Here is a 26512-nt window from a genome sequence, read left to right as displayed (position 1 = left end):
GAAAAAGGGCTTGCTGCTCTTTGAATTACAGTTAACAGATTTTACTGTGATGTGCAGACACCATTAAAAAGGCCTTCCAGGAGTGTTGCAAAACTAGTAAATAGGCAGAAGACGGGCTCTGAAATTATTTGCACACCTACACTACTCCCTCCCCCTGAGCAGCCTCGCCCACTTGGAATGCTTGCAGAATTGAGATTTTAACCAATAGTAACTGCTACCGAATTAGCAGCATTTAATTTATAAGCAAGAACAATTAGGAAAAAAAAAAAGCAGTAAATATTATGTCTGTTGACTGGCATAATATGAAAGCAGGTTCAGTGTTTTCAGTGTTCCAGTTGCTGACTTACTGGTACGCAATTGCCAGCAGAAATGATCAAATTCTTCACAGGGCTCTCTGGATTTCTGTGTTAGCTTTGCAAGGTGCGCCAGACACGCACGTCTGTATTCTCACTGATCACAGTCCCTGAATCCAGGACGTAATCCCAACAGCTGTGCATTAAGCGTGAGGTTAAAGGAGCAAAAAACATTAAAAGGTGGAAAAAACAAAGGCGACAGCAGGGAACCGGAAAGGCGATTTTAGATTTCCTCCTAACTGCTGAAGAACTTATGCAAAATGCGAACACACGGCAGATCGGCGGCACCACCGAGCATGGCGCACACGCGCCTGCGGGGCCCCTGCCACTCAGAACAGCCCATCCCCCACCCCCAGCCTCCCCTCACCCGCGGGCAGCCCCGGCCCCACCGCGCCGCTCCCCACTCCACCGCCTTCTAAGCCGGTGGGCAGGCGCGGCCCTAGCGACGGAACCGAGGCGGCGTTCCACGGCCGCGGCGCCCGGCCCGGTCGCAGCGCTGCGCCTCGCCTCACGGGGCCGGCCCCAGGGCAGGCGGGCCGCCGGGCCCGGCGGACGGGCGAAGCGCTGCTGCCACGGCACGGGAGGGCGGGTAGGCACCGGCGGGTCGCGATATCGATACCTTTCAGGGCCAATAAGTGCTCCTGCTTGGGCTGGTTAACGTCCATGGCGGCAGCGCTCACCGCTGCAGAAGGGCAGCCGCACCGAACCGCCGCCGACAGCGGAGGACGCTGGGTCAGAAGAGGCGGGGCGAGCGGGCGCGATAAATAGGCCGCCCCCGGGAGCGGCCGCCCCTGGACGCGGCGCGGCACAGCACGGCACGCGACACTGCAGCCCCCAGGGCGCGCCGCCTCCCGCCTGGGCGGGCGGAGGAGCGCTCGGCGACCTGCCGAGGGGGCGTCGCCTGCGCTTTGGAGCGCTGGGATCCGCGGTCCGCCAGAGCCGCACGGGCAGCCCTGCGGCGCGGCACGATGGGAACCGTAGTTCTGCGGTGCGAGTGGCGAGAGGCGGGCGCCGGCCGGAGGGGGCGCGCATGCTCCCACTGGGGCGGTGGCCGCGCCGCTCCGCTCCGCCCCGCCCGCCGCAACATGGCCGCCCTCGGCGTAAACAAGGTCGAGGCTGGTACCGGGCAGGACAGCGGCCGGGGGCCCGGTAGCAGTGGCCGCGGCCCGGCTGGCGCCGCAGTGAAGGTGAGACGGGCTGTCCGGCCCTTTGCACCGTCTGGCTCGGCCGCTGCCGAGCGTGGCGGGGCGTTGCGGGGTTGCGGGCCGGCACCACCGGGGGGAAGGGGAAGCACGGCTACGAGGGGTCTTCAGGGCAGGAGTCGTCCCCTGAGGCACCGGCGTTCGTCTCGGGCCGGGCCGGGCAGCCGCTTCCCTGGCCCTTTACCGGCCTCGCCCGCCCGGAGCCGCGGCGCTGCGGGCTGCTCGGAGCGCGATGCGGGCGGGAGGCCTCTGCGCAGGGCCGGCCCCGGCCGCAAAGGGCAGCGCTCTGGAGGGCGCGGGCGCGCCGCGGGGGTTAGCAGGCCCTGTCGTGGGGAGTGTCGGTGGGGTTTGGTTCTGGTGGTTGTTTGGGTTTTGGTTGTGGTGGGTTTTTTTTCTAAATGACGATCAGTTTTGCTTCTTATTAGCCGTTTAAGATGTTGTGGTCCCCTCCTGTTTGCTTTTGCTACCTGGATGCTGTGTTTGCAGTTTCATAAATGGCTAACTTGGTATGACTGACCTTGTTATATGTATTAGCTACGAATGGAAGCTTTCTCCACCGGCTCATAGCCTGCTTTGGCAGGGTCTTGCCCTCCCTTTCCTCCTCGTGTGAGGACGTTTCTACATACTTAATTGTGCTGCTTGACTAGTGGACTTCTCTTGTGGGAGTTCATTAAATGAAGTGCGCAAGAACTTCAGGTGGGATGCTGAAGAGTTAAAACGTTCTGTTCCTGTCTTTATTTTTTTAACAAATCATTTATATGATCGTTATTTGGGTGTACAAAGGAAAATTAATGATTCGGTTTATCTGCTGTGATTGCAGGAACTTCTGTAAAGTAAACTGCGAAGTTTTGCTTTTTTTGTCACATCAAGACCAAATATGGCCTCTTTTTAAATTATAGGTTCTTGAGTGTGGAGTCTGTGAAGATGTATTTTCTTTACAAGGTGACAAAGTTCCCCGGCTGCTTTTGTGTGGCCATACTGTCTGCCATGACTGTCTTACCCGGCTTCCCCTCCATGGCAGAGCAGTTCGTTGTCCATTTGATCGACAAGTTACTGAACTAGGTAAGAAGATGTAAGTCTGAAGTTCTTAAAACCTGTCACCCAGGGATAACTAGAATATAATGCTAGATATAGTTTCTGAATGCTCCACTTAGTGATATGTCCAAGTAATGAATGTGCAGTGTTCCTCTTCATTCAGAGAAGCACTGTTAAGCATTAGTAAAATAGATGTCTTAAAAAAAGAAAGTCAAGACTTTATCTTCTTGAACCTGGGCTTGCAAGCTTTATACCTTGAAGTCTTTTTGCACACCTATGTTTACAAAGGGACTACTCTGTGTTAAACTAGCATCTAAGGGATCCTGAATGAGTTTTCTGTTGTCCTAAACAGTAAGTAAACCGTGCAGTTAGATGGGTAGTTTCTGTGATGAGCAGATTTGTCTGGGTACATGATGAAGTGATACAGAGGGAAGTATCAGTGGTAACAAGCCTGATTTTTAAAATGTACAGTAATTCTATATATGAAGTAGCTGACAGCAGCAGGCTACCAACAGGAATTTCCATACTGTAGGAGGGCCTGCAGACCGGATTTGAAAGGATAAGGTACAGCTTTTATCCAGCAGTGGAGGTTTATTTTAGGCAAAAGATGACCCATGCTTATGTTTCCTTCGGAATAGCAATTGCCTGTTTAACATAGGGTTACAGAGGAGACAAGTTATCAGAAGAATTTGTACTGAGAAGGACTTGTTAATAGGACTGGCTCCAGCATGGGGGGAAAAAAGCTGTTGGAAGGAGAATCATCAGAGAGGGAGATCTGTAATGTGGTAATCCATGAAAGAAATATTTATATATAGAATATGCTAAAATAAGAATTTACTTTCTGGTAAGTGAATCTGCTAGATTGCAGATCAAATGGAGAGGGCTATTAAGGCACTCTCTGGATGCTTTCATGGAAATAGGAGTCAGGAAAAGAAATAATCAGTCTCATATGAAAGAAGAGTTTATTTTCTAGGGGGAGGGAGTTCATAAGTGTGAGCATCATGAATGACTGCTAGTCTAGAAGATGCGGTTAAAAGGGTCATGATTTATTTTACTTTTTACCTATGACTGTACAGCTGCATGAGATTTCTTGAAGTGTGCTTTTAAGGAGGAGACTGTTAGAGCACAATATTCAGTCCTACTATTGTGAAACATTTCTGTCCAAGACCACTGCTTGTATCTTGTAAAGTAGAAGTACCATTTTCATTATGATGGGGAACTTGTCACTTCTTAATTTTTATTGGTCATTTTTTTCCCAGCTATCTGAAAGTATCCTATTATATTCCTTGTGGATTTCAGGTTTAAGAAAAATGACGCTTTGTAAAAGCACCTATGGTTTTTTCATCTTGCATAATAAGAGGAGCTTCTGATGGAACATAGTGAAACATTATTAAACTCTTAAGGCTCCTATAGATAGGAAGTGGGAAGAAAAGCTTCAACTTTTGAGTCCAGGATAAGCTAGTAGACTTGTGTCCTACTGGCTAGTACTAGAAAGAAGGATTATATACTGTGATCAAAAACTGATAGGTAGAACATTTTAGCAAAACAGCTTGGAAGTAAAAATAGTTCTGTGAATGTAAATAAAAATGTTCTGTCTGGGGATTTGATTCGGGGCAGAAGAGGGTCATAGACGCTTTTAGTCTTACCATGTCCATAACAACTGCCTTGAGAAATATTATTGCTTTCAGCATGTAAAAACGGGATGGTTTGTGGAGTGCAGCTCATCATGACTCCTCTTTGAGGCATCTCTGCTTTTTTTGTCTTGCTCTGATCACTTGGCGGTTACTGCTGTTGGTTAAATTACTGTTCTTGTAGTTCTGTTTCCTTCTGAGAGCTCTGGAGTGGAGCTGACAGGGAGTCATGGCAACTGTGTGCCCAGGGAACTTCTTATCCTTCCCTCCCATTTCAGGGCATGCGAGAAAGCAAGCGCCATTTTCACCCATTTCTGCAACTGCCAATTCTGCCATTTAATGAAGTAGTCTCAGGAGGCGGTTTAGTATCTAAATCTGGGTTATAGGATCACTGCCAAGAGAAAGTTCTGTTGAAAGAGAAGCTGTATAATCAGGGTGTAAAGCTACCTGTGTTGAACAAAGTTCCTAAATAAGTAACTGTGGATTTTACACATGCTTTTAGTTGGTCGTTTAGCCTGTACAGTTCGGATAAAGGTGATTGTTTTCCTTTGCTCTTATCACTAAATCACTTAATCCTATATTTGTCCAGGTTTTCCCAAGGAATATTTTGAAAGGGAACTTTTTGGAAGAAATACTCAGGGATCTATATATGGATAGGTATAGCTGTATTTTCTCCTTTCTGAAGTGGACACTTGGTTTAAATGTACTGGCATGTTGCTTATATAAATGTATGTATGTGTGTATATATATATTAAAAAAAACTATGGGAAGGCAGGATTAGGGGTACTTTCTCAATCAGAATTTCTGGAAATGTGGAGTCTGCAAGAGAAAATTGACAACACCTCATTTACATGCTTACCAAAATATTCTAATAATTCATAAAACCTTGGTATGAGAGAAAATAATTACTAATGAATTGGTAGGACTAAAGCCTGCCCAAACCACGTGGTGTACCTGTTGAAAGTATGTGAGGTGTACATGTTGAAAGTATGTGATCAGTCTAGAGGTTATCTTCTATCTATCTAGATTAACATTCTTTAACCAAAAACATGTAATGGAAAATCTTCTTCAATTTTCAAAATTTTGAAGGAATATATTCTGGAGATCATGTTGACTCGGGCAGTATATTTAGGGGAAAATCTAGAAAGTGGTCTTCATAGAAGAAGACTCCTCTGAATGCCTTTTCATTAAAAGTGTCTTTATCTAGGAGAAGAGGTGAAACATTTCTTGCAAACTGCTTTCTGTCGTCTTCCTGCATTGGGTTAGTGGGTTGGTTTTGGGTTTTGGATTTTTTTTTTTAATACATGGACCAATGAACTGTTGGGAAGGATGTGCTTATATAACAGCTTTGGAGGCTCTGGCTTTTGATTTTCAGCTGAGCAGCTCTGCTAAGGAAGCCTTTAACAGTTTATGGCTCAGGTGAGCTCTCCTTGCCAACATCATTATTACAGGTCTGAAACTGTTTTCTGTCATTAGAACTTTTTGAACTGATGTACGCACATGTTAGCATTCTTCCTGGAATCCATCCCATTGGTATTGTTTACATTTATATATTCTTTTGCTAGTGTTTGAGTACTAAGGTAAAACCTCAAAACATTGTGCAAGAAAATGTAGCTATAACATAACATACTCTTAGCTTTGTTCAGACATTTAGACAAAAGTTGCTCCTTCATTCCTTGCATTATTTATAATTCTTTTGCAGACAAGCTTTATTCTTTTGAAAGTGCATTTGAAAAGTCTGGTCTTTCAGTCTTAGCATTTTCATTGTCACTGGCTCATTCCTGGCTGGCACTCTTCCTGCTAGTCATTGTCTTATCTCCTTTTGAGAAGAGACAGTCATAGTCTGTAGTGGTTTTGTAATGCGCATGAACATCCCTTGTAGGCCCAAGGATGAGATCACTAGACTCATACATTTGCAATCAAAGCAGAATTTGAGCGAGTCCAAGAGATTAAACAGATGTATTTTCACGACTCATCTTTTAGTGTTTTTAAATGTAAAATAAACACTGGATCAGATGTGTCCAAAATGTGTGTCGAGTACGTAGTAATTTCGTAGTAGGTTTAGTGTAAAAAGAAGCAAAGTGGCTTTTTTTCTCAAATACACAGACTTTATGGTAGATGTGGTGAAATGAGACATTACTTTCTCTTGATAATGCATATTTTATAGGGTGCTTACTGGTTATAAATTCTGGGTTTAGTTGGTTAATAGTTGATACATAAGTTTGCTTGTTTTTCTGTGTAGTGCAAGATCAACAGTGCACTAACAGTGTATGGTATGTATTATCAAATCTCAAGCTATATAAGAAGTTAAAGGAAGGAATTAAAAGCATTTGACTTCGCTTCTTCTGACAGCTTTAAATTATGAACGAGAAACACAGAATAGTTATAGATGTATCTTTTCTGTTGGTGATATTCCAGTAAATTAGTTCTGCTTTGGATATTCTGACTTGGTTTTCTCTTCATGCTGACCATGTACTGTTTAAAATATAAGGTTAATATAATATTCACAATTAATATATATTTGAATAAAGATAGTACCTTCGCTCTGTAAGATGGAGTCCGTGTCTGCTCCTGCGGTGATCCAGGTGAGATGAGGAGCCCCTCTGGGAAAATCCCCATGGGTACCCTAGGGAGTACCCGCTCTCAATGGGTCCCGCAGCTGAGCAGAGGAGGTCCCATCTGGGGTGCCAAATTGATTTGAAGAATCAGTCAGCAATATGCAGGCGAGTGGAGGTTATCTTTATTCGGCAGCGCTGGGTGCATGGGGGATTGCTCCACCGAAGTCATGCACCCCGAGGGGACTTTTCAGTCCCCCCTTTATACAAGCGACTCATACCTATTCATTAGCTTTCCAAGAATTTGTTTATTCATTACAATTCTGAGAATTCATTTAAGTATCTTGCGCCTGCACAATGTCCTTGAGGAGTTGTCTCTGCGCAGACTCTATTCCTCAGCTGCCATGTTTAAAGTCTTCATCTTACCATGTTGCATGTACAACAGGGATCTAAGACAAAATGTCCCTTCTAAAGATAACCAACCCAAGGACTTAGCAGTCTGTACATCCGTCATGTGGCAGTAAGGGTCCTTGGACATTTCCCGACTAACTAAACATAGCTGTGTCATCCTTTAGGTAAGTGGTACAGCATTCACTATTCAGTTTAGCCACTGAGAATATTATGGTTGATGATTTAAACTGGAGGGGGGTTGGGTCAGGGAGGCATGCCTATGAAAGAAAGTTTTATGTGGGAAAACTGGAAGTTTCATGTAACAATAAAGTATACAGTGTGGATGTGTTGATTCCTGTTACATGTCTCTTCAGAGCTACTGTAGCATTGTTGCCCTCACTTTGGACAGATGTGGCGTGCATCCTTGCTCTGCCTCCTCTGATGGGAAAGCAGTTGGCATGTGAGCATGCCAGTCTTCCATGTAATTTTGCCTAGCCATGTAATGCAGCTCTGCTATTTGAAACAGTACTGCAGGAAAAACATTGTCAGGCAGTAAAAGCACTTGCATGAATTTCAAGCAATGAAGCCAGCCTTAAGATTGAAAGCCAGTCTCATTTTTCTTGTTTCATAGCTTCTGAAGTAAAAGACAACATTGTGGTTTAACCCTGGGGGGCAGCTCAGCCCCACGGAGCCACTTGCTCACTCCCCTGCAGTGGAACAGAGGAGAGGACTGGAAGGGCAAAAGTGGGTTGAGACAAAGGCAGTTTAATAGGTAAAACAAAAGCTGCGCACATAAGCAAAGCAAACAAGGAATTAATTCACTGCTTCCCACTGCCAGGCACGTGTTTAGCCATTTCTGGGAAAGCCAGGCCCCATCACTTGTGGTGGTTACTTGGGAAGACAGGTGCTATAACCGTGAACATTGCCCCACTTCCTTCTTCTTCCCCCCCAGCTTTTATTGCTGAGCATGATGTTATATTGTATGGAATATCCCTGTGGTCAGTTGGGGTCAGCTGTTCCAGCTGTATCCCCTCCCAGCTTCTTGTGTACCCCCAGCCTGTCCACTGGTGGAGCAGCATGAGAAACGAAAAAAGGCAACCATACTGTGTAAGCACTGCTCAGCAATAGCTAAAATACAGGTGTATTATCGTCACTGTTTTGATCACAAGTACAAAACATAGCCCCAAACCAGCTACTATTAAAAAAATTAACTCAGTCCCAGCCAAAACCAGTACAGAGAATAATTCTCAACAAGCTGAAGCTGAAGGTAGGAGAACTTGCAGATATTTTTGGATTTGGGTTTTTTTTGTTTGCTTTTGTGTGCGCTTCCTTGCAAGCAATATTGTAAGAAACCTAGCTCTTAAAAGCATTGCCTTTTATGTAGTGACAATATTTGAATGGTGCTTGTATAATTCTACAAAGAGCCTTTATAGCAGTGTATACTCTCTGTGTGCTGCAAATCCAGACTCCTGTGGGAGCTGAAGTTCCATATTCTTAGAACAGTGAAAATGCTGATTATTCTCTTGACTGTGTACCAAGCTGAGAAGCAGTGGAACATGAGTATTTGGGATGGGTAATTAGCTTTGATGGTTCTCATAACTGCTTGCTGCTCATAATAATTGGTGTCTGTTAATTTGGAACAACACTTTCACTCTCATGTTACATCAAAATCCGTGGAGTGTTTGATAAATCTCAGTACTGAGGAAAGAAGACTTAATGTCTGTGTAGGATCAGTGGTATGACATCTGAATTCCAGAAGGATACAAAGGGCACATGCCTACCAAGCCACAACAGGGCAGCATAATGTAGGAGTTGTGAAACAGCACTCTGGAGAACCAGGTAACTCAGGTAGCCTGGGCTTTGTCTTTGGAAACATGCATAGAATGCAGCTTCTGTGCATTCATGTCAGATGCAGACTTAACACCAGATATGTGGACTGAAAATGTCAATAGTTTTTAGGCATCTTTGGGAACCAATCTCAGCCTCCAGTTGCTGTTCTGTGCAACTGGCTTATGAGAGGCAACCCAATTTTTTTCCAGGTCTGGTATTGTTTTCCAAAATTATGTTTTCCAGATCATGCTTGAAGAGAAGTGTAAATTGAATAAAGCAGTTAATTGAATTTAGTACAGAAGTTATGTATTATTTTTTTTACAGGTGAACAGCAGAAGTTCACTAAGTTTGGCTCATTCTTGTATGGGTATGCTTGCATAAAGTACAAAACAAATATTTGAATTACAAAAGCAGCATGCATATGCAGTTTTGTTCAGATCATGATGTTCTAACTCTAAAAAGTAACTGCATTAACCTTTTCCTGTCTTACAAACAGTTCAAAAGTTCCATCATAAGATAGAATAGTTGATTTTGGGTCTTACAGATTCTGTTTAAATACAAGGTGGTGTTCCCAGGCACCTTCTTAATTACGTAAATGTACATCTGTCACTACCCTGGGCACTACTGGTAATGTGGTGCTATCTATCACTCTACTCAAAGCTACCAGACACACACACACCCCCTCCGTTTCTTTTCCTGAAGTTAGCAGATTCTGTACACTTCAGTAAAAAATCTGCCAAAGAGGTCAGGGCAATGTTATTGGTGAAACCAATGTCCACATTTTGCCTGCCTTTCAGTGCACCGAAGTGCTCTGTTAGTATTCAGCAGAAATGCTGGATATAATTAAGTAATTTCTTGAGCTGGTCTTTGCTGTCAATTATGTTGTTTCAAGAGCTGGTAAAAATAATGTTACAAGATCATAGGCATTTGTGGGTTAATTCTGTGATATTTGTTAGGAAAACACGATATGTGGAGGTTTGGTTTATATACCTGTGTTCTACCAGTTTTGGTGAACTGAGCATAATAAAATCTCTGTGACAACAGCAGAAGAGCTCATCATAGCATTGAGGCTGGAGGAAGAGCACATGCGCATGTCTTTACTTGACCCTTCCAAATTACGCTTTGTTAGCAAGTAATAACACTCTCTACCTGGACTGACATGTATTGATATTATATAGAAACAGGCTTGTTAGTGTCAGTTAGGAGTAGTTAAACTGATTCTAAACTGTGCAGTAATAAGGGCTTAGTTTGGGCAATAAACAACTTCACAAGTTGATCCACCTTGGATTTTGAAGAAGAAAAACCCAAACCTACGCACACAGCTGACACTCATTCTGGAAATTCGTAGTGAATTCAACACTAAGCTACATCAAAAACACCTGTGTGTTCTCCGATCATCTCTCTGAAATTGGTCATTCCTAATTTTCAATAGTAAATGTGATTCAGCAATGGTAGTCAGCTTATTGCAGTTGATCAAATATAACTTTCTAGATGTTGTGCATTGAGGAGATGCATACTCAATCCCTAAAAATGGCAAACATCCCATCTGAGGAATGTCTGATAGCATACTACTAAAATATGTTTGGGTTTTTTTCTTTTATATATAACAGCTCTGCTGAGAGGAAGTTGCTAGGTGCTTTCTGCATTACATCTAAATCACTTCTGAAGAGCCATGCCTTAAAAGTGCAGGAGCAGGCAATTTCAGAGTGTCAAGCAGGTAAGGCAAAATGCTGGCTTGACTAGGCAGGGATCTTCTAGAACTTAGGCAGAAGAAGAAAGTGTACAGACATTGGAAGCAAGGACAGGTGATGCGGGAGGCTACAGAGATGCTCTTCAGCACTGTAGGGAGAAAATTCATGTGGCCAAAGCTCGATTAGAGTTCAGGCTGGTCAGCACTGTGAAGGACAACAAAAAGGGCTTTTTAAAATATGTCAACAGCAAAAGGAGAATCAGAGATAATGTTATTCTGTTGTTTGATGTGGTTGGTCACCTCACAAACAAGAATGTAGACAAAGCAGAGAAGTTTAATCCTGAGGTAATCCTGGCTATACATACACACTGGGGGATGAGAGGCTGGAGAGCAGCCCCACAGAAAGAGATCTGGGGAGTTGGGTTGACGACAAGTTCAACATGAGTCATCAGTGTGTCCTGGCAGCCAAAAGGGCCAACCATGTCCTGGGGTGCATGAAGCACAGCACGGCCAACCAGTCCAGGGAGGTGACTGTCCCACTCTACACTGCACTGGTGTGGCCCCACCTCGAGTACTGTGTGCAGTTTTCGGCACCTCAATACAAGGAGGACATCAAACTGCTACAGTGTGTCCAGAGAAGGGTGACCCAGATGGGGAAAGGCCTCAAGGGCAAAACTTGTGAGGAGCAGCTGAGGTCACTTGGTTTGCTCAGCTTGGAGAAGAGAAGGCTGAGGGGTGACCTCATCACAGCCTGCAGCTTCCTCAAGGGGGGCAGAGGAGGGGAGGTGCCGATCTCCTCTCCCTGGTGACCAGCGATAGGACACGAGGAGATGGAATGAAGCTGCATCAGGGGAAGTTCAGACTGGAGATCAGGAAAAGGTTCTTTCCTGAGATGGTGGTCAGTCACTGGGACAGGCTCCCCAGGGAAGTGGTCACAGCACCAAGCCTGTCAAGAATTCAGGTAGTGTCTGCATGATTTTCTTAGTCATGTGGTTTAGTTTCAGAGACCTGTGAGGAGCAGGGAGTTGGACTCAATGATCTTTATGGGTCCCTTCCAACTTGAGATAGTGTGATTTTAATTCTCTCATTTGAGAAGAGAATGAGCCAACCAACTGAAGGGTGGCTTTGCAGAAAAGGACCTGGAGGTCCTGGTTTACCTGGTATGTTGTTGCAGCAAAGAAAGCGAACAGTATCTTGGAGGAACGTTGCCAGCAAGGCCAGGGTGGTGATCCTTCCCCTGTCCTCCGCACTGGTGAGGCTAGACCTAGAGTACTGTATCCAGTTTGGGGCTCCCCAGTACAAGAGAGATAATAGCTACTGGAGTAAAAGGCCTGTAAGACAATAAAGGGCCTGGTGTATCTCTCATATGAGGAAAGGCTGAGGTATTTTGTGCAAATATCTCAAGGGAGAGTAAGACAGAGCCAGGCTTTTTTCAGTGCATCTGGTGACAAGAACTAGAGGCTGTGTGCACAAACTGAGGCTCAAGAAGTTCTGTCTGTACATAAAGAAGCAATTTTGACTGTGAGGGTAACCACACTCTGGCACAAGTTGCCCAAAGAGGTGGTGGAATCTCCCTCCTTGGAGATCTTCAGAAGCTGTCTGGGCCTTAGCAGCCAGCTCTAGGTGATCCTGCTTGAGTAAGAGGACTGGGCAAGGTTATGCCCAGAGGTCCCTTCCAGCTTCAACTAGCATGTGATTCAGTAATGACTAAAGAGTAATGAGCCAGTGCACAAAGGTGATCTCTTGAGGGACCTTTGCCTTCTGGCAGAGAAAATGGTTTTAAATTTATGATAATTATGCTGAGAAAAGTCAAAGGATGGTACTTTCTTTGAGAAGCAATGACTAGGGTTCTCATATGCTACATGGACTATGCAGGTAGCATTTAGCAGCAGTCATTGGGATGCAATCCTGGTTTTGCTTTTCATCATGTTGTTTCATGTGAACTTCTACAAACTGAGGATGATACAGGAGTAGACACAGATTTCTGCTTTGCTCAAGGAAGTAGGAGGTATCTTTTTCGCTATATCAAATAGTGTATATGGGTCTTTCCGAATATTGTTTTAAATCTTATTCAGGTTTTTACTGGACTGAGATCTGCAGTAGGTGTTGCATTTTGTGATTCAGGGAATATGAGGTTTGTCAGTGCAAATTCTTCAAAGCTTCCATTAGTAGAAATGTTCACTCATGTAGTTATGCAAAATACGAATTTTTATGATAAAAATCAGAGTTTGTGTGTTCCTTGTAGTCCTTAGTTGTTAGCTATTGTGGATTACTTTATAAGTGTATTTACTGAGTTTTTGTAAATTTTTAATAACTGTGAAATCTTTTAAGCAGGAAAAATCTGCATAAATATTAAATAGTTCTGTGATGGAACGAAGGAGGGGGTGGAAAGGTGTGAGCTTACAGAGAAAAAGTGATAGTTGTATCTCATTTTAGTTAATGTCACTGTAGTTAATGTGCTCTTAATATTGGAATCTCAGTGGTTTGTGAAACTGCTCATGATGGTGTTTGCTTGAGGGTTTTTTTTACGTCTCCCCTTCATTTAACTCTTCCTGAAAAATAGGAGACTCTGGTGTCTGGGGCTTGAAAAAGAATTTTGCGTTGTTGGAACTCTTGGAACGGTTGCAGAATGGACCTGTTGGGCAGTGTGGGACAGCAGAAGAAGCCATCGGTCTATCTGGAGAGGTACTCAGTTTTAAAAAAAGCCAAGTTTGCTACATTTGCTTTAATTTATCTCTAGATAGAAAAGAAATATCAGTTCTTTGCCTAATGTGATTTCACTAATAAAGCTGTTGTTTTCTTTCAGTATCTAGTATTAAGGCTTCAATAGTTCCATACTCAAATGCTAATCTGTACTGACTAAAGCAGAAAATTAAGAAGTATTGCCAAGCATACATACTATTTCCCCCTACTTTTAGGCATGTATGTTTTTTAGAAAAGGTTACTTATTTGGATATTGTAGTTATAGTGATTTAAGGACAGTTTTCTAAAACATCTGGAAACTCTTCCTAAAGCCTTCAACTCTTCTTCTTAAGTAGTTCCTTTTATTTATTTGATATCACTACATCATGTGACAGTACTTCACTATGAAAACCAGCTGCTTTAACCATTTCAGTATTAACAACTGGTATGCAAGAAATACCATGCAGTGTCATTCTAGGAATAGGTAACTGTCCTAGATGTTTTGTCTGTCTGTAATTCTTTTCTCTCTAATGATTGCTTTGGAGGAAATGATTGGAGTATGAATTTTACCCTCTAAACCTTTACAACTTATACTGAAGTTTGGATTTATGAAATCACTGAACACTTCTAGAATAATTTATTGGAGTAGACTATAAAGGAAAACATATTTTATGTAAAAAAAAATTATTGAGAACTTAGTTTTCAAAGTAGTCCAAATACTTAATAGTTTGTAACTTTTACAGAAAGTCTGTTTCCAAGCTTGTATGGGATTAAATGTTAACAAATTCAGCATTGGGTTTTTTTTGTTGTTGTTAGAGTATCATTCGTTGCGATGAAGATGAAGCCCATGTTGCATCTGTGTATTGCACTGTTTGTGCCACTCACCTGTGTGCAGACTGTTCCCAGCTTACTCATTCTACAAAGACACTAGCGAAACACAGACGTGTACCTCTTGCTGATAAGCCTCACGAGAAGACCATGTGCTCCCAACACCAAGTGCATGCTATTGAGTTTGTTTGTTTAGAAGAGGGCTGTCAGGCGAGTCCTCTTATGTGTTGTGTCTGCAAAGAGTACGGGAAGCATCAAGGTCATAAGGTACTGCTAATAATCTGTTTCTAGTTACGCCATGGGGCGGCTTGCATAATTATTTATCCAATTAAAGTATAAAAGATTACCAAGAAAGGAAAGTAGGTTCTTAATATGTCTTTATAGATGTATCTTCATACTGTTCTTTTGCTTTCCCTGCATTTCAGATAACTACCATGATAAGATTACAAGAAAAGAAACATTATTTCTAAGACCACAATAAGTTACTTATGTATTAAGATGGACAGTCTCTTTATCTGATGCTTTTCTGAACTTCTCACAACATTGAGTCATCAGTTCTGAAAATTGTTTTCATTATGCGAACACTAGGTTCACCCAACCTGGTGCAGTCTAACTGCCCTTCTTTTTTTGTAATTGATGGTGGTAAACAGGCAGATTAGTATGTTTGTTTGTGTGATTGCTAGATGCCTATCTCAGTCTCAGCATAATCTGTAACTCCTGATTACATTTTAAATTGCAAGATGGTTATAAATTCTTACTTGCCTTTCCTACATATATATATATACACACATATACATACACACATATATATTAAATATGTAGTAAAATGGAAAATATTATTAAGGTATTTATGATTGATCTTTGATATGTTGCTTTTAATTAATAGCATTCTGTCTTGGAACCAGAAGCAAACCAGATTCGTGCATCCATTTTAGACATGGCCCACTGTATAAGAACTTTCACAGAAGAAATCTCAGATTATTCCAGAAAATTAGTTGGAATTGTTCAGCATATAGAAGGAGGAGAACAAATAGTTGAAGATGGAGTTGGAATGGCCCATACTGAACATGTATGCTTTCCTTTTTTTTCCCACATGCACAGAATATTTGGTTTTTAATAACTGAGATAAGAAATTTCTTTGAAAATTATACATGGGTTTTATAAGACAAGACCGTAAGTTCTTATCTCTACCAAGTCAGTATTGAGATTTAAACCAGCAGATAGAGGGGAATTTGTAGTTCATTGCAATGTTTTTAGGCTACATGACAATAGGGAGACAGTAGAGAGGGCTGTATAAATGCTAGTACAGTACTGAAGTACTGTGACAGATTGCATCTGTTCTCAGGTGCTGTGATAATACTGAGGATTTTTTCCCTGGTCATTTTTAGATATCATTTAGATATCATTTTACATACAAATAACCAACTTGATTATCAGAGTAACTTCTTGGAGGATCTTTGTCTTAAAGCTGATAAGACTTTCTGTATAACAGCACTTGAACTGTGATGTAGCCAAGCAGATATGAACATAAGTTAGAAACTGGAATAAAATGAAAAATGTACTTCTGGAATCAACTGGTGTCCTTAATCCTCTGGATCTTCTGACTGCAACACTGTAGGTACCAGGGACTGCAGAGAACGCTCGCTCGTGTGTCCGAGCCTATTTTTCTGATCTTCATGAAACCCTTTGCCGTCAGGAGGAAATGGCTCTTAGTGTTGTTGATGCTCATGTGAGAGAGAAGTTGATTTGGCTTAGGCAACAGCAAGAAGACATGACGATCCTTTTGTCCCAGGTTTCAACAGCTTGCCTTCATTGTGAAAAGACTTTACAACAGGTGGGTTGGCAAGTGAGCTGTTAACATATGTCAAGATAGATGGAACTGCAAATTAAGTTAAGGCCACAAATGAAAATATTAGATGGTACTCTGCATTTTTATTTACTTTACAATGTTAAAACAATAATTATACAACATGAGACTGAAGTATTCATTACAAGGGGGTGTTAGACAAGGATAGTCAGTACAAAAGCGTTCAAGTCCTCCAGTTGCTGGAAATTCTGTGCTTGGTTATCTTGTCTGGAGTAATTTCTGGTTATTTGTGAGGATAGTTGAAAGGAGAGATGAAATCAAAGCAAAAAGCTACAAGATTTATGGGAAGGATTTTACAGTGTCACTGTAAACACCAGTATAAGTATTTGAAGATGGTTGTCATATGAGGCTGGTAGGCAAAAGTGTTTTAGGACTAAACTTCTGGTAGCACTTGTAATACAAGTAATTGAATATCTTAAATGTGTGAAGAAAGCGGGTCTATGAGAGTATCTGGTTGGTCCGTTATTTACTTAATTTAGTGATAGTGAGAAGTAAATAGTGTATGTAGCAAACAGTAAACAATGTGGGAAATTATTTTAGTAATGTGTTTGTAGTTTTTAAAACTTTGCTTAGACCTAGTGTCCGGTTGCTTAGTCAGATGTACTTTTTAACTATGCAAATGTCCTCATCATTGATGGGTGGATATTAATCTTTTCATGTTAATTGCGTTGCCTTGTGTTGCTGTATACTGCAAAGCAGCTGCTGTATTCAAGCTGCTGAAATGATAGTTGAATGATATATTATTTTTATATTACATTACTGTCTCTTGTTATTTATATTCTTATACCTACAGGACTAAGAAGGCTCAAAGAAAAAGTTTTTTAAAAAATGCAGAACTATTTAGTATTTATTAGTATTAAGAAAGAATGACAAAGCCTTCACATTTGTACTGCAATTTTAAATAAATCTATTTTGTGAATGTGAGTTTCTTTAACTAGAGTATTTCTATTGAAAGTGATGCATTTCCAGCCAATATATTTACATTGTGTTTAATTATTTTAAGTAAGTTACTAAAGGAAAAGCATGCTGTTGTTTTTTTGTCTGTTTAGGATGACTGCAGAGTAGTGTTGGCCAAACAGGAAATTACAAGATTGCTAGAGACGTTACAGAAACAGCAGCAGCAATTTACAGAACTTGCAGATCACGTACAGCTGGATGCTAGCATACCTGTCACTTTTACAAAGGTATTCTTAATTTCATGAAAGTACAGCTATCCACTTTATGAAGTCTCAAGTGTAATTTAAAAGAAAGCAAGAACTATGTATGTTCATTATGATGCTGTATTTGTTGCAGCAAATTTAGGCAGTTCAGTATCACAGCCACAGTGTCTTACCCTATAATGAGTACCGTCTGGTATTTAAGCAACAAAACCAGTGTGGTGTTATAATTAGTGTGAGAAACATTAATTTGACATTGACTCCATCAGTCAGTAGCTTTGTTTGAACATTAGCTGCTTTCTTTTAAATACGTAAGATACTATTTGTGAATTCTAGGGACACCTTTCCTTGGAAACATCCATGATTTGTTCTACATTCAACTCAGATCAGGAATCTACCCTTTATTTTTCCATGTATTTTGGCTTTTTCATGAGGACACATAACTTCTGCTGAATGTTTATTAATATTTTGTTTTCTGAAAATTGCACACCTGTTTTTAAATGCAATAATGCTAGTAACTTTCATTTTATTATATTAAAAATAATGTATTTCTTTACATTCATTTATTTGTCTTATATTTGCTTTGTATTCACTGATGGCTTAGACAGTTCATCTTCTAAGTTGTTTTTTTTCTTATTGCTTTATATATCTTTTCAATACCACCTATTGTTTGAGAAGAGTGAAATTATTTGGAGTTTGAGAATGGTGATACTTTCCGCATAGGAGAGTAAATAAGTTTGAAACTTTAAAGAACAAGAAGTACTTTAATTTATGGGGTTTTTTTTGGTTCTGCATGAGTGAAAGAGTAATAGGAACTATATTTGTCAAGAAGAAACTGAGGATTTAATTGTCGCTGTTGAAGCCTTTACTGTAAAGGAATGGATGCTTCCATGGTGACTGTCCCAGTCCTTGTTGATACCAGAAATTCAATTTCTTTTAAATACTTTGCTCTGTAACTTCAGTATATTTGAATTTCCATGTAATAACTGCTTTGTCAGATCAATAAATGCAACATTTTCACTTCTGCCCCTCCCTGATTCAGCAGAGATCAGAGTTAGCAGGGTCAGGGAGAATGCTTCTGCAAACTCCCAATGCAAACCCATAAATGAAGCAGCATTCACATTTCACCGTTGATGAGTTGTATACTGTGTATTCAGAGTTAATTGATGCTGCCATCTCACAGGGCTGAGTCAGAGATGCATTGTGGATGTCTGGTTTTGCCTTTAGGAGCTCTTAACCTGATTCAGAAAATTTTGATTGCTAATTTCTGAGCATTTGGAAAGAGAATGGTTGCAGCCACCTAAGCTGTGATAGTCAGCTGGACTTATTAACTGAAATAGGACCCAGAAGTCTTCCAGTGCCTCTTTACACCTCAGTTTTCTTTAGAAAAAAATGGGTCTTTTGTTGCTTTTCTCCTGTGACAAACTGGTATTTTTATGAAATCTTCTGAAGCTTAGATGCCGCATTTCAGACATGCCAAATCAAATATCATGTGTCACAAAAACTGCAGCAGCCATAAAAAATTAAGGTGAAGATAATTACTTCATTTTCTTACTTTTTATATTTTCTCACTTCTTACAAAATTTAAAGCGTTCTTTATATACAATGGTTTTTTAGAATACTTTTTGCTGATGGCCACTGTTGTGACTTGTAGTAAGGCTTGCTGTATCTTGAAAGGTCTGTGTTTGACAACAGATTTCAGACAGAAATAAAATCTTCAGAAAACTGTAAACTCTTATTATATCACTGAAAAGGTCTTTCTCAGGAACTTATCAGGCATCAAAGGCTGCATCCGTTATAAAGTTTTAAAAGCATTTCAAACAGTACCAGGTCAGAGGAACATTCCATATCTAGTGAATATTGTGGAGATTTAAGGAGAGAGGGAGAAGTCCTTTGTACTATTGAAAGTGAGTAGATTTTATTCAGATTTTTTATTTCACTGATGATACAAAAAATATGGATAGTGCTGTTCCTTCCTTATAAACCATCAAGGGAAACACCATGTATAAAGCTCTGAAGGGATGGTTTGGAGAATTCTAGGACAAGATACTGAAAATCTTTCAAGAAATATGTTTCTATATAATAATTTTTTCCCAGATGTTGTTAATATAGTGTTTCCAATGGATTTTTACCTATGTATTTGTGAGGACTTTGACCGAATAAGGTTGAAATGTCTTCATGTGCTTTGCTTGTTGGCAAGGAAATGGCCCCGCATCCAGGAGTGTGATCCTTATTTGAAGAGAGAGTGCTATTTTGTCTTGGTCAAAGGAGGGCAGTGGCTGTGGAGTGTTATATACGAGAATAGCAATTGGTCGTGTGTTGTGGTTTAACCCTGGCTGCCGACTAAGCCAGACACAGCCGCTCGCATACTCCCCCGCAGTGGGATGGGGGAGAGAATCGGAAGGGTAAAAGTGAGGAAACTGGTGGGTTGAGATAAAGACAGTTTAATGGGTGAAGCAAAAGCCACATGTGCAAGCAAAGCAAAACAAGGAATTCATTCACCACTTCCCACGGGCAGGCAGGGGTTCAGCCACCTCCAGGACAGCAGGGCTGCATCACACATAACGGTTACTTGGGGAGACAAACGGCATCACTCCAAACGTCCCCCCCTTCCTTCTTCTTCCCCCAGCTTTCTATGCTGAGCATGAGATCATATGGTATGGAACAGCCCTGTGGTCAGTTGGGGTCAGCTGTCCTGGCTGTGTCCCCTCCCAGCTTCTTGTGCACCCCCAGCCTTCCCACTGGCAAGGCCTGAGAAACTGAGAAGTCCTTGACTTGGTATAAAAATTACTTAGCTACAACTAAAAACATCTGTGTGTTCTTGTACTATATCCAAAACACAGCATTGTACTAGCTGCTAGGAAGAAAATGAACTCTATCCCAACCAAAACCAGGACATCATCCTAAATATTTATGTGTATTTACTGGTGAGAGGGAAAGTGATTAAGGAAATGGTACCAGAGATAAGTAAAGAGCACTTACCCGTGAGTGTTGAAGCAAGTATGGCAAACTGCTAACCCTTACCAGCACCAGGAGTACCCAAGAAGACTATCTTCAAGTAAACCATAGTTTATTGGATATTTTAGTGTATATTGTTGCTCGAGGTGATTGGTGGTTGTGCCTTGTATTTTTGGAGTCCATCCATTTAATGTTAAGATAAGTGTCTTAAACATAAGGATTTCCTAATTGAAATTTCCTAAATTTGCTCTTATGTTTGCCGTTTCTTCCAGGACAACAGGGTACATATTGGACCAAAAATGGAAATTCGGGTTGTCACTCTAGGATTAGATGGAGCTGGGAAAACAACTATTTTGTTTAAGTTAAAGCAAGATGAATTCATGCAGCCAATTCCAACAATAGGTTAGTAGCCACAATTTAAAGTAATGATTTTTCTGAATGTTTGACTTAACTCTAGAATTTGATTATTTTATATTCATACCGAATAAGACTATATAACTTCAGTATTTTTATTCTAGGTTTTAATGTTGAAACAGTAGAATACAAGAATTTGAAGTTTACTATTTGGGACGTAGGAGGGAAGCACAAACTGAGGCCATTGTGGAAACATTATTATCTCAATACACAAGGTAAGATGTAATACAACTTTTAAACTGTATTTTGTCTTTTAGCTTGTATTTCAATGCCCGAAAGGTTATTAATAGAACTAATTTATAACTGTAGAAAATTGTTCATCTAATGCAAAGTACAGCTGCTAGGTTCATGAGCTAAGAAATTTTAATCCAGTTGGTCATAATGTCTGCTGCATGATAAAGGTGCATTCTCTAAATCCATTAGACAGTTCATGGAGCCAAACAAAATTAGAATCTCAGAAAAACTTGTCCTAGCTGACAACAAACAAGGTGCAGTGTTCCGAGTTTGCATAGTGAGAAGTAGTACTTGCCAGGTATGAAATTTAGATAGCACTTGAAATGAAAATACTTAGCCTTTAGGAGCCTTCAGTTGGCAACTTAAAAAATTCTACAAAGTTCTGTAACTTCTGACTTGGTATTGAAGTGTAATATCTGGTCATAGGCTAGATGACTGATTCTGAAAACACTGATGTAAATGGTGCCAACTTAGAAATTCATGCTGTTCTTCTGTTAAGTCTGAATGAATTAATGAATAAATTGGAAAACAACTATGGAGATTTATCTTAAATACTTAGGAATGACAGACGTCAGTTTATGTGCTCCACTTTGTGCATTATTTCAGCCATCATTGCAAACTTGAACATTTTAAGTTGTTCATCTTTTGAAACTGTCAAAAATTGCATTTTGGGATTTCTGTTGTCCCCTTAAAACTTACTGTGTAAATGCCAGCAGCATGGAATCATGTCTGCCTCGAAGAATTGTATGTTGGAGAGAAATCTAAGCAGTTAACCTGGTGCATACCTGCAGTAATTTTTGTTGAGTTTTGGTTTTGGGAGTTTTTTCATTGCAAAAATCTGTAATGGCTTTAAATCCTGTCCTCTAGCTCTGCCTCCCCGACTGTCCATTCTTTCTGGCATCTTGGTTAGTCCGTGTAGTGGATGGTAAAATGTACTATTGCTGCCTGGGGTCCATGACAATCTTCTCTGGTTTGTGTAGTCTGTAGCTGAAGGCAGCTGTGCTGATTTGGCTGGACTTGCAGATTTTACAGCCAGTTAAGGGAAACTGGAACAGTCATGTGGGAGTTGATCGAGTATAAATGGATCAAGAAATGGTTTAAACGGAGATACTCAATCCATACATAGTAAATCTGCGTTTAGACCTAAGTACTTAAAATAACACTCTTTATGTTAGACTAGGCAAAAGACTTCAGACTTTTTTTTCCTTGTTTTAGGATGAATTTTAGATTTTTTTCAAAAGTGCAGAGATATGTAAGGCATTTCCCAGTCCTGGATTTGAAATTGAAGTTGCACACTGCTAAGAAACTTCACATAGAATACTGCTAGAACAGAAGAATTGTGTAAGTTGAAAGCTAATTTTACAGAGTTTATATTTAAATGTGCGTAAAACATTTCTCTCTGTCTTTTTTAGCGGTGGTGTTTGTTGTTGATAGCAGTCACAGAGACAGGGTCAGTGAAGCACACAGTGAACTTGCAAAATTACTAACAGAGAAGGAATTGCGGGATGCCTTGCTCTTGATCTTTGCTAATAAACAGGTACTTGTGATTTTTTTCACTCTGTTAGTCTTTTCCTCAGTTTGTGTATCAAATTCCGACTTTCTGAACCCACTGCTATGATAAGGGAATTGTAATGTGGAAATCATAAAACGTAGATGCTTTCTTTTATGTTTAAGGCTGGTAAACTAAGTTATGCTAGAGTGCTCAGTGGATTCAACAACCAGTTTTTGGTTGATGGTAACAAGTAGTAAATGCATAACTGTTTTGTTTGGCTTTTGTGTTTAGAAAGCTTTTATGTGATCTGTAGCTTCAGTCTAAGCCATCAGTTAAAAATAAAATGCTTCAAACATAATACAGAAGAATAATCAAGTCTTTGTATCTGACTCCTGCAGGATGTGGCAGGTGCGCTTTCAGTGGAAGAAATCACAGAACTGCTGAGTCTCCACAAGCTCTGCTGTGGCCGTAGCTGGTATATTCAGGGTTGTGATGCCCGAAGTGGTACAGGACTTTATGAAGGATTGGACTGGCTGTCGAGGCAGTTAGTGGCTGCTGGTGTCCTGGATGTGGCTTAAATTTTACAGGCTGTAACTTAAGGCTGTTTACTGTTTTGTCTTGTTTGCACGATTTAGGATTTTGTAGCCAGGTGTGCTGTCTGAAAAGGGGACTTTATTTAACTTGGTGGTTACAGAAAAATGTAGGTCTTTATCTTAGACTGGATAATTGGTTCAGTAAACTTGTGCTGTTATAGTGTTTTTGAAATGTGATACATTTACAAGTAGTGGAATGGACCCATTACAAGGGTGCCTTGATACTCTTTTGATTAAATTAAGTTGTTAAAATTTAAAATTCTTCCCTGATAAAATATGCATGGGAGTTCACATAATAATTATAACAAGTTTACAGCACTTAATTGGTTAATTTTGAGTTAGTTAGAAATCCTTTTCCAGGAAACTATTCCAAAATCTGTCTCAAGTTATTAGAATAGCCAGCTCAGTCTACTAGTCAGAAGTAAATGGTTCTACTCTTTTAACGTCTAAAGAATGCATTCACCTCAAGTTGGTATTGAAAATTACATGCAAATACAATACAAAAGGAAAATGTTTCGCCCATTATTTATTAGCTTCCCTGTTTGTTACTGGAAGGCAGCATAACTGGGCAAAGAAAACTGAGAATTAGGTGCAGCTTTGCAGGGCTAGGGGGCTGTGGCATTGTTTAGCCAGTCATTTTCTAGTTGGGGGGGAGGGGTTAGTCAGGGTTTGGGGTTTTTTTGTTTCTACACATGCTAAACTATTTATGGATAGACTATAGTGAGACTGAGGTGAAAGCATTTTGTGCATGCTTGAGGATGTAATCTACCTTTAGAGATTAAACTTGCTCCTCAAGAAGTCAAATGAAATTAAAAAAAAACTGAAAACCTCCCTAAAGAAGTGATGTGGTGCAATGTCAGTCCAGCTCTGTACTCTTATGTAGAAGTCATGCTTCCAGATTAAGGTAGTGGCCTTAAAATATTCAGTAACACAATAGTATACACTAGTTCTAACCCTTAGAGAAGAGCAGATGCTAAAATGTGATATAAAACTTCCATAATAAGATTTTCAGTTCTTTCTGTATCTTTTACATGGAACTATCACCAGTGCCTCTATTCTTGAAGATTACTCATTCACAAACCTGTTAAACATAGGTGTAATGCTGTTTAAATTTAGGGAAGACTGCAACGATTTAGGGATGTCTTTTTTTATTATTATTTATTTTTTTCTGCATATGCAACTGCTAACAATTTTATTTGTCTGGTACATGCACAAGAATGTTGTGCCCTCCTTTTCAAGTGTGCAGCATTGCCGATGGAAGAAGCCATGCCATGGACCTCTTCGTGTTGCTAGAAGAGCTACAAAGAGCGTGGCCAATATATCAAAACTCTTCATCATCACTTTCCTTACTGGAGCACAGGTGAATTAGGAGAACCAGACAGTGGAATTGAGCAGTGTTTTTTGCAGATGGGAGATATTTTTGCCACACTGAAAATCATGTTTATCTGTGACAGCTGTGAACCTCACCTGGCAAAGGAAATGTATCCAATGATCTGTGGCTATGGCTTTTATTGTAATACTACCAATTTTATGTTTTCCCACTACATATCATAGGTAAAGCCAAGAATGTATAAACAAATAATTTAGTACATTTGCACTTTTTGTCAAGAGGAAGCAGTTAAGGTAACTACTTCCTCATAATGACATCTGCCTGTAGTTTTCTCTTGTTACTTAAATTTCCTGTAAATGGTGATAAATGCAGCTTCAGATTCAGCAAGTCTAATGACTTGAATAGTAGCTGGAAGAACACTAAGCTTTAAATTAGTTAAAATTAGTTTGTGAAATGGGTTTCAATGCCAACATATGTACATAGGCACTGAGAAGGGGTATTTGCTCTTTCTTCAGACAAGCTGATAATTTTGGAAATGATTTACAATGAAGTTGTAAGTTCGGTGCACCTACCGAACTAAAAAAATGTTTGTTGCTCCCAGCCTGTAACTTCTTGCCCAATAGACAGTTGGCGGCTCTGACTGGAGCACATGCCTAGCCCGTACTGTAGAGAAGCCCCAGACCTAGTTGGGGCTGACTGTCCCTTTGTAGTTCTTTTTAAAATAAGAACAATTTCTGCTAAGCATTGTAGATACCTCTTCCTGGAATATATTTAACAGAGAAGACATGCATTCTTTAGAAAAATCTTAATTATGAATTTTACTTTAGCTGGCTTTTGCCTCAGTTATACAGGCCTCTCAGTATAGTTCCCTTCGTTCAAGGTGACCAGTTTGGATTTTTTGTAACATTAGAGGGCAGAGGAGGAATTCTCACTAGTGCATGTTCTCTGAGTACAAAGGCTTTCTTGTGGCACGTGTAATGCCACCATAAAAGTGTTGTTAAATGGAATTTATTTAAGATGGTTTGAAGTAACTGTGAAAGTGTTGCATATGTCTGTGAACTCTTCAGTGTAAACAGGTACACTAAGAAGTTTATTTGTATTATAAATTAATACTACATATAAACTGCTTCAGTTACAAATTTTAAGCTTGTTTTACCAGTTTTACTGAACTTTAGTTTTCAGTGTACTGACTTTGCAATATGTAATTGGAGTATTTCCTCAACTAGAACTTACTCAAGCATTATTAACTACGAGGATTATTTGAAATAACTTCTCACAGGATGTTGACCTTAATTGTGAAACTGAGTAAATACATCCAGTGACTATGTTGTGGCTTTCTTGAAAGAATCTCAGCTCAAAAATAGCATGTCTAAACTAAGAAATACCAGTTGATACGGTTTTACTGTATGCTATCTTCAGATTTCTTGTGGGCTATGTGGTACATGAGGGGTTTATTGTGAGATAGCTCTTATTCTGAACTGCTGGGAGGAGGTGTGGATGTTATGTAAAGGCTTCTTGAAAAGGGCTCTTTTAGTGGAAACAATTAATGAGCTGCTGCAATTTGAGTTGTCCAGAAAATAAATTCTTTTCAATAAAAGTATCTAAAATTTTGCGATTTAAATAAACTTGTCTTTTTTTTTTTTTAAGGTCATCTCAGAATTGAAGTGTGCTACATTTAACTTACTGTAGCATTTTTGTTATTAATCCCTGAAGATATCCCTTTATCTCACTGAAGATAACTTTCTCAGTAGTAGCAGCTTCTGAGGGACTGAATCTGATTAGCATGCATCACATCTCATTTCATGAAGTCACCAGAACTGTTGTAAACTCTTGAGTCTTGTACTAGTGCAGTGGTGTTACGTGGACATAATGTTACTGTAGAGTAAATGTAAACTATCCAACATAGTAACAGGACCATATCTAGCCCCAGATTCACAACAGCTTCAGATGTTGTGAGCTTTCATTGAGGATGGCACCAGAATCACCTGCTGTGAGCTTAAGTTGAGGTGATTGCCATATTTGTAGGACTTCAGGTAAAAATGAAGGCAGAAACAGACTTCCTAAGCTAAATAATGAGAAAGCAAACCCTGAAAGAAAAAAAAAATTGGCAGTGCCAAAGAAGTTGCACAGGACTTTGTATGCTGGCATTCCAAGAGTTAACCGTTGCTTTTAGACACAGAAGACACAAACACAACCATTTTTAAAGGACAGAGGTTGATTACACACTTTGTCAGAACAAACAGTATCATAGCAATCCAATTTTTCATGCAT

General features: G+C 40.3%; 2 protein-coding genes across 6 annotated transcripts in view; one reads left to right on the top strand and one right to left on the bottom strand.

The window, feature by feature from the left end:
• TRAPPC13 (trafficking protein particle complex subunit 13) overlaps nucleotides 1-1175 on the bottom strand; it is a 30842-nt gene extending 29667 nt beyond the window's left edge. For all 4 annotated transcript variants that reach the window (XM_080372851.1, XM_080372852.1, XM_080372853.1 and 1 more), the window contains exon 1: nucleotides 973-1175. In XM_080372851.1, coding sequence (XP_080228977.1) covers nucleotides 973-1018 — 46 coding nt within the window. In that variant the 5' untranslated portion in view covers nucleotides 1019-1175. The remainder of the gene's footprint in view (nucleotides 1-972) is intronic.
• Nucleotides 1176-25839, top strand: TRIM23 (tripartite motif containing 23). Of its 2 annotated transcripts, none has more exons than XR_013925015.1 (11): nucleotides 1176-1540; nucleotides 2455-2617; nucleotides 13250-13371; nucleotides 14185-14463; nucleotides 15083-15265; nucleotides 15815-16030; nucleotides 17113-17247; nucleotides 20451-20580; nucleotides 20697-20807; nucleotides 22042-22363; nucleotides 22717-22741. XR_013925015.1 is itself a non-coding variant. In XM_080372843.1 (11 exons), exons 1-11 carry the CDS (start codon nucleotides 1322-1324, stop codon nucleotides 22894-22896), a joined length of 1863 nt encoding a protein of 620 aa, XP_080228969.1. In that variant the 5' UTR covers nucleotides 1176-1321; the 3' UTR covers nucleotides 22897-25839. The 2 variants fall into 2 exon arrangements, 1 of the variants encoding a protein (XP_080228969.1); XM_080372843.1 differs by having other exon boundaries at nucleotides 22239-22363; nucleotides 22717-25839.
• The last annotated feature ends 673 nt before the right edge of the window (nucleotides 25840-26512 follow it).

This window comes from Falco punctatus (genome assembly GCF_963210335.1).
Source record: "Falco punctatus genome assembly, chromosome: Z".
In the NCBI taxonomy this organism is placed as follows: Eukaryota; Metazoa; Chordata; class Aves; order Falconiformes; family Falconidae; genus Falco; species Falco punctatus.
Note: the sequence above shows the minus strand (reverse complement) of the source record. Positions and strands in the feature narration are given on the sequence as shown.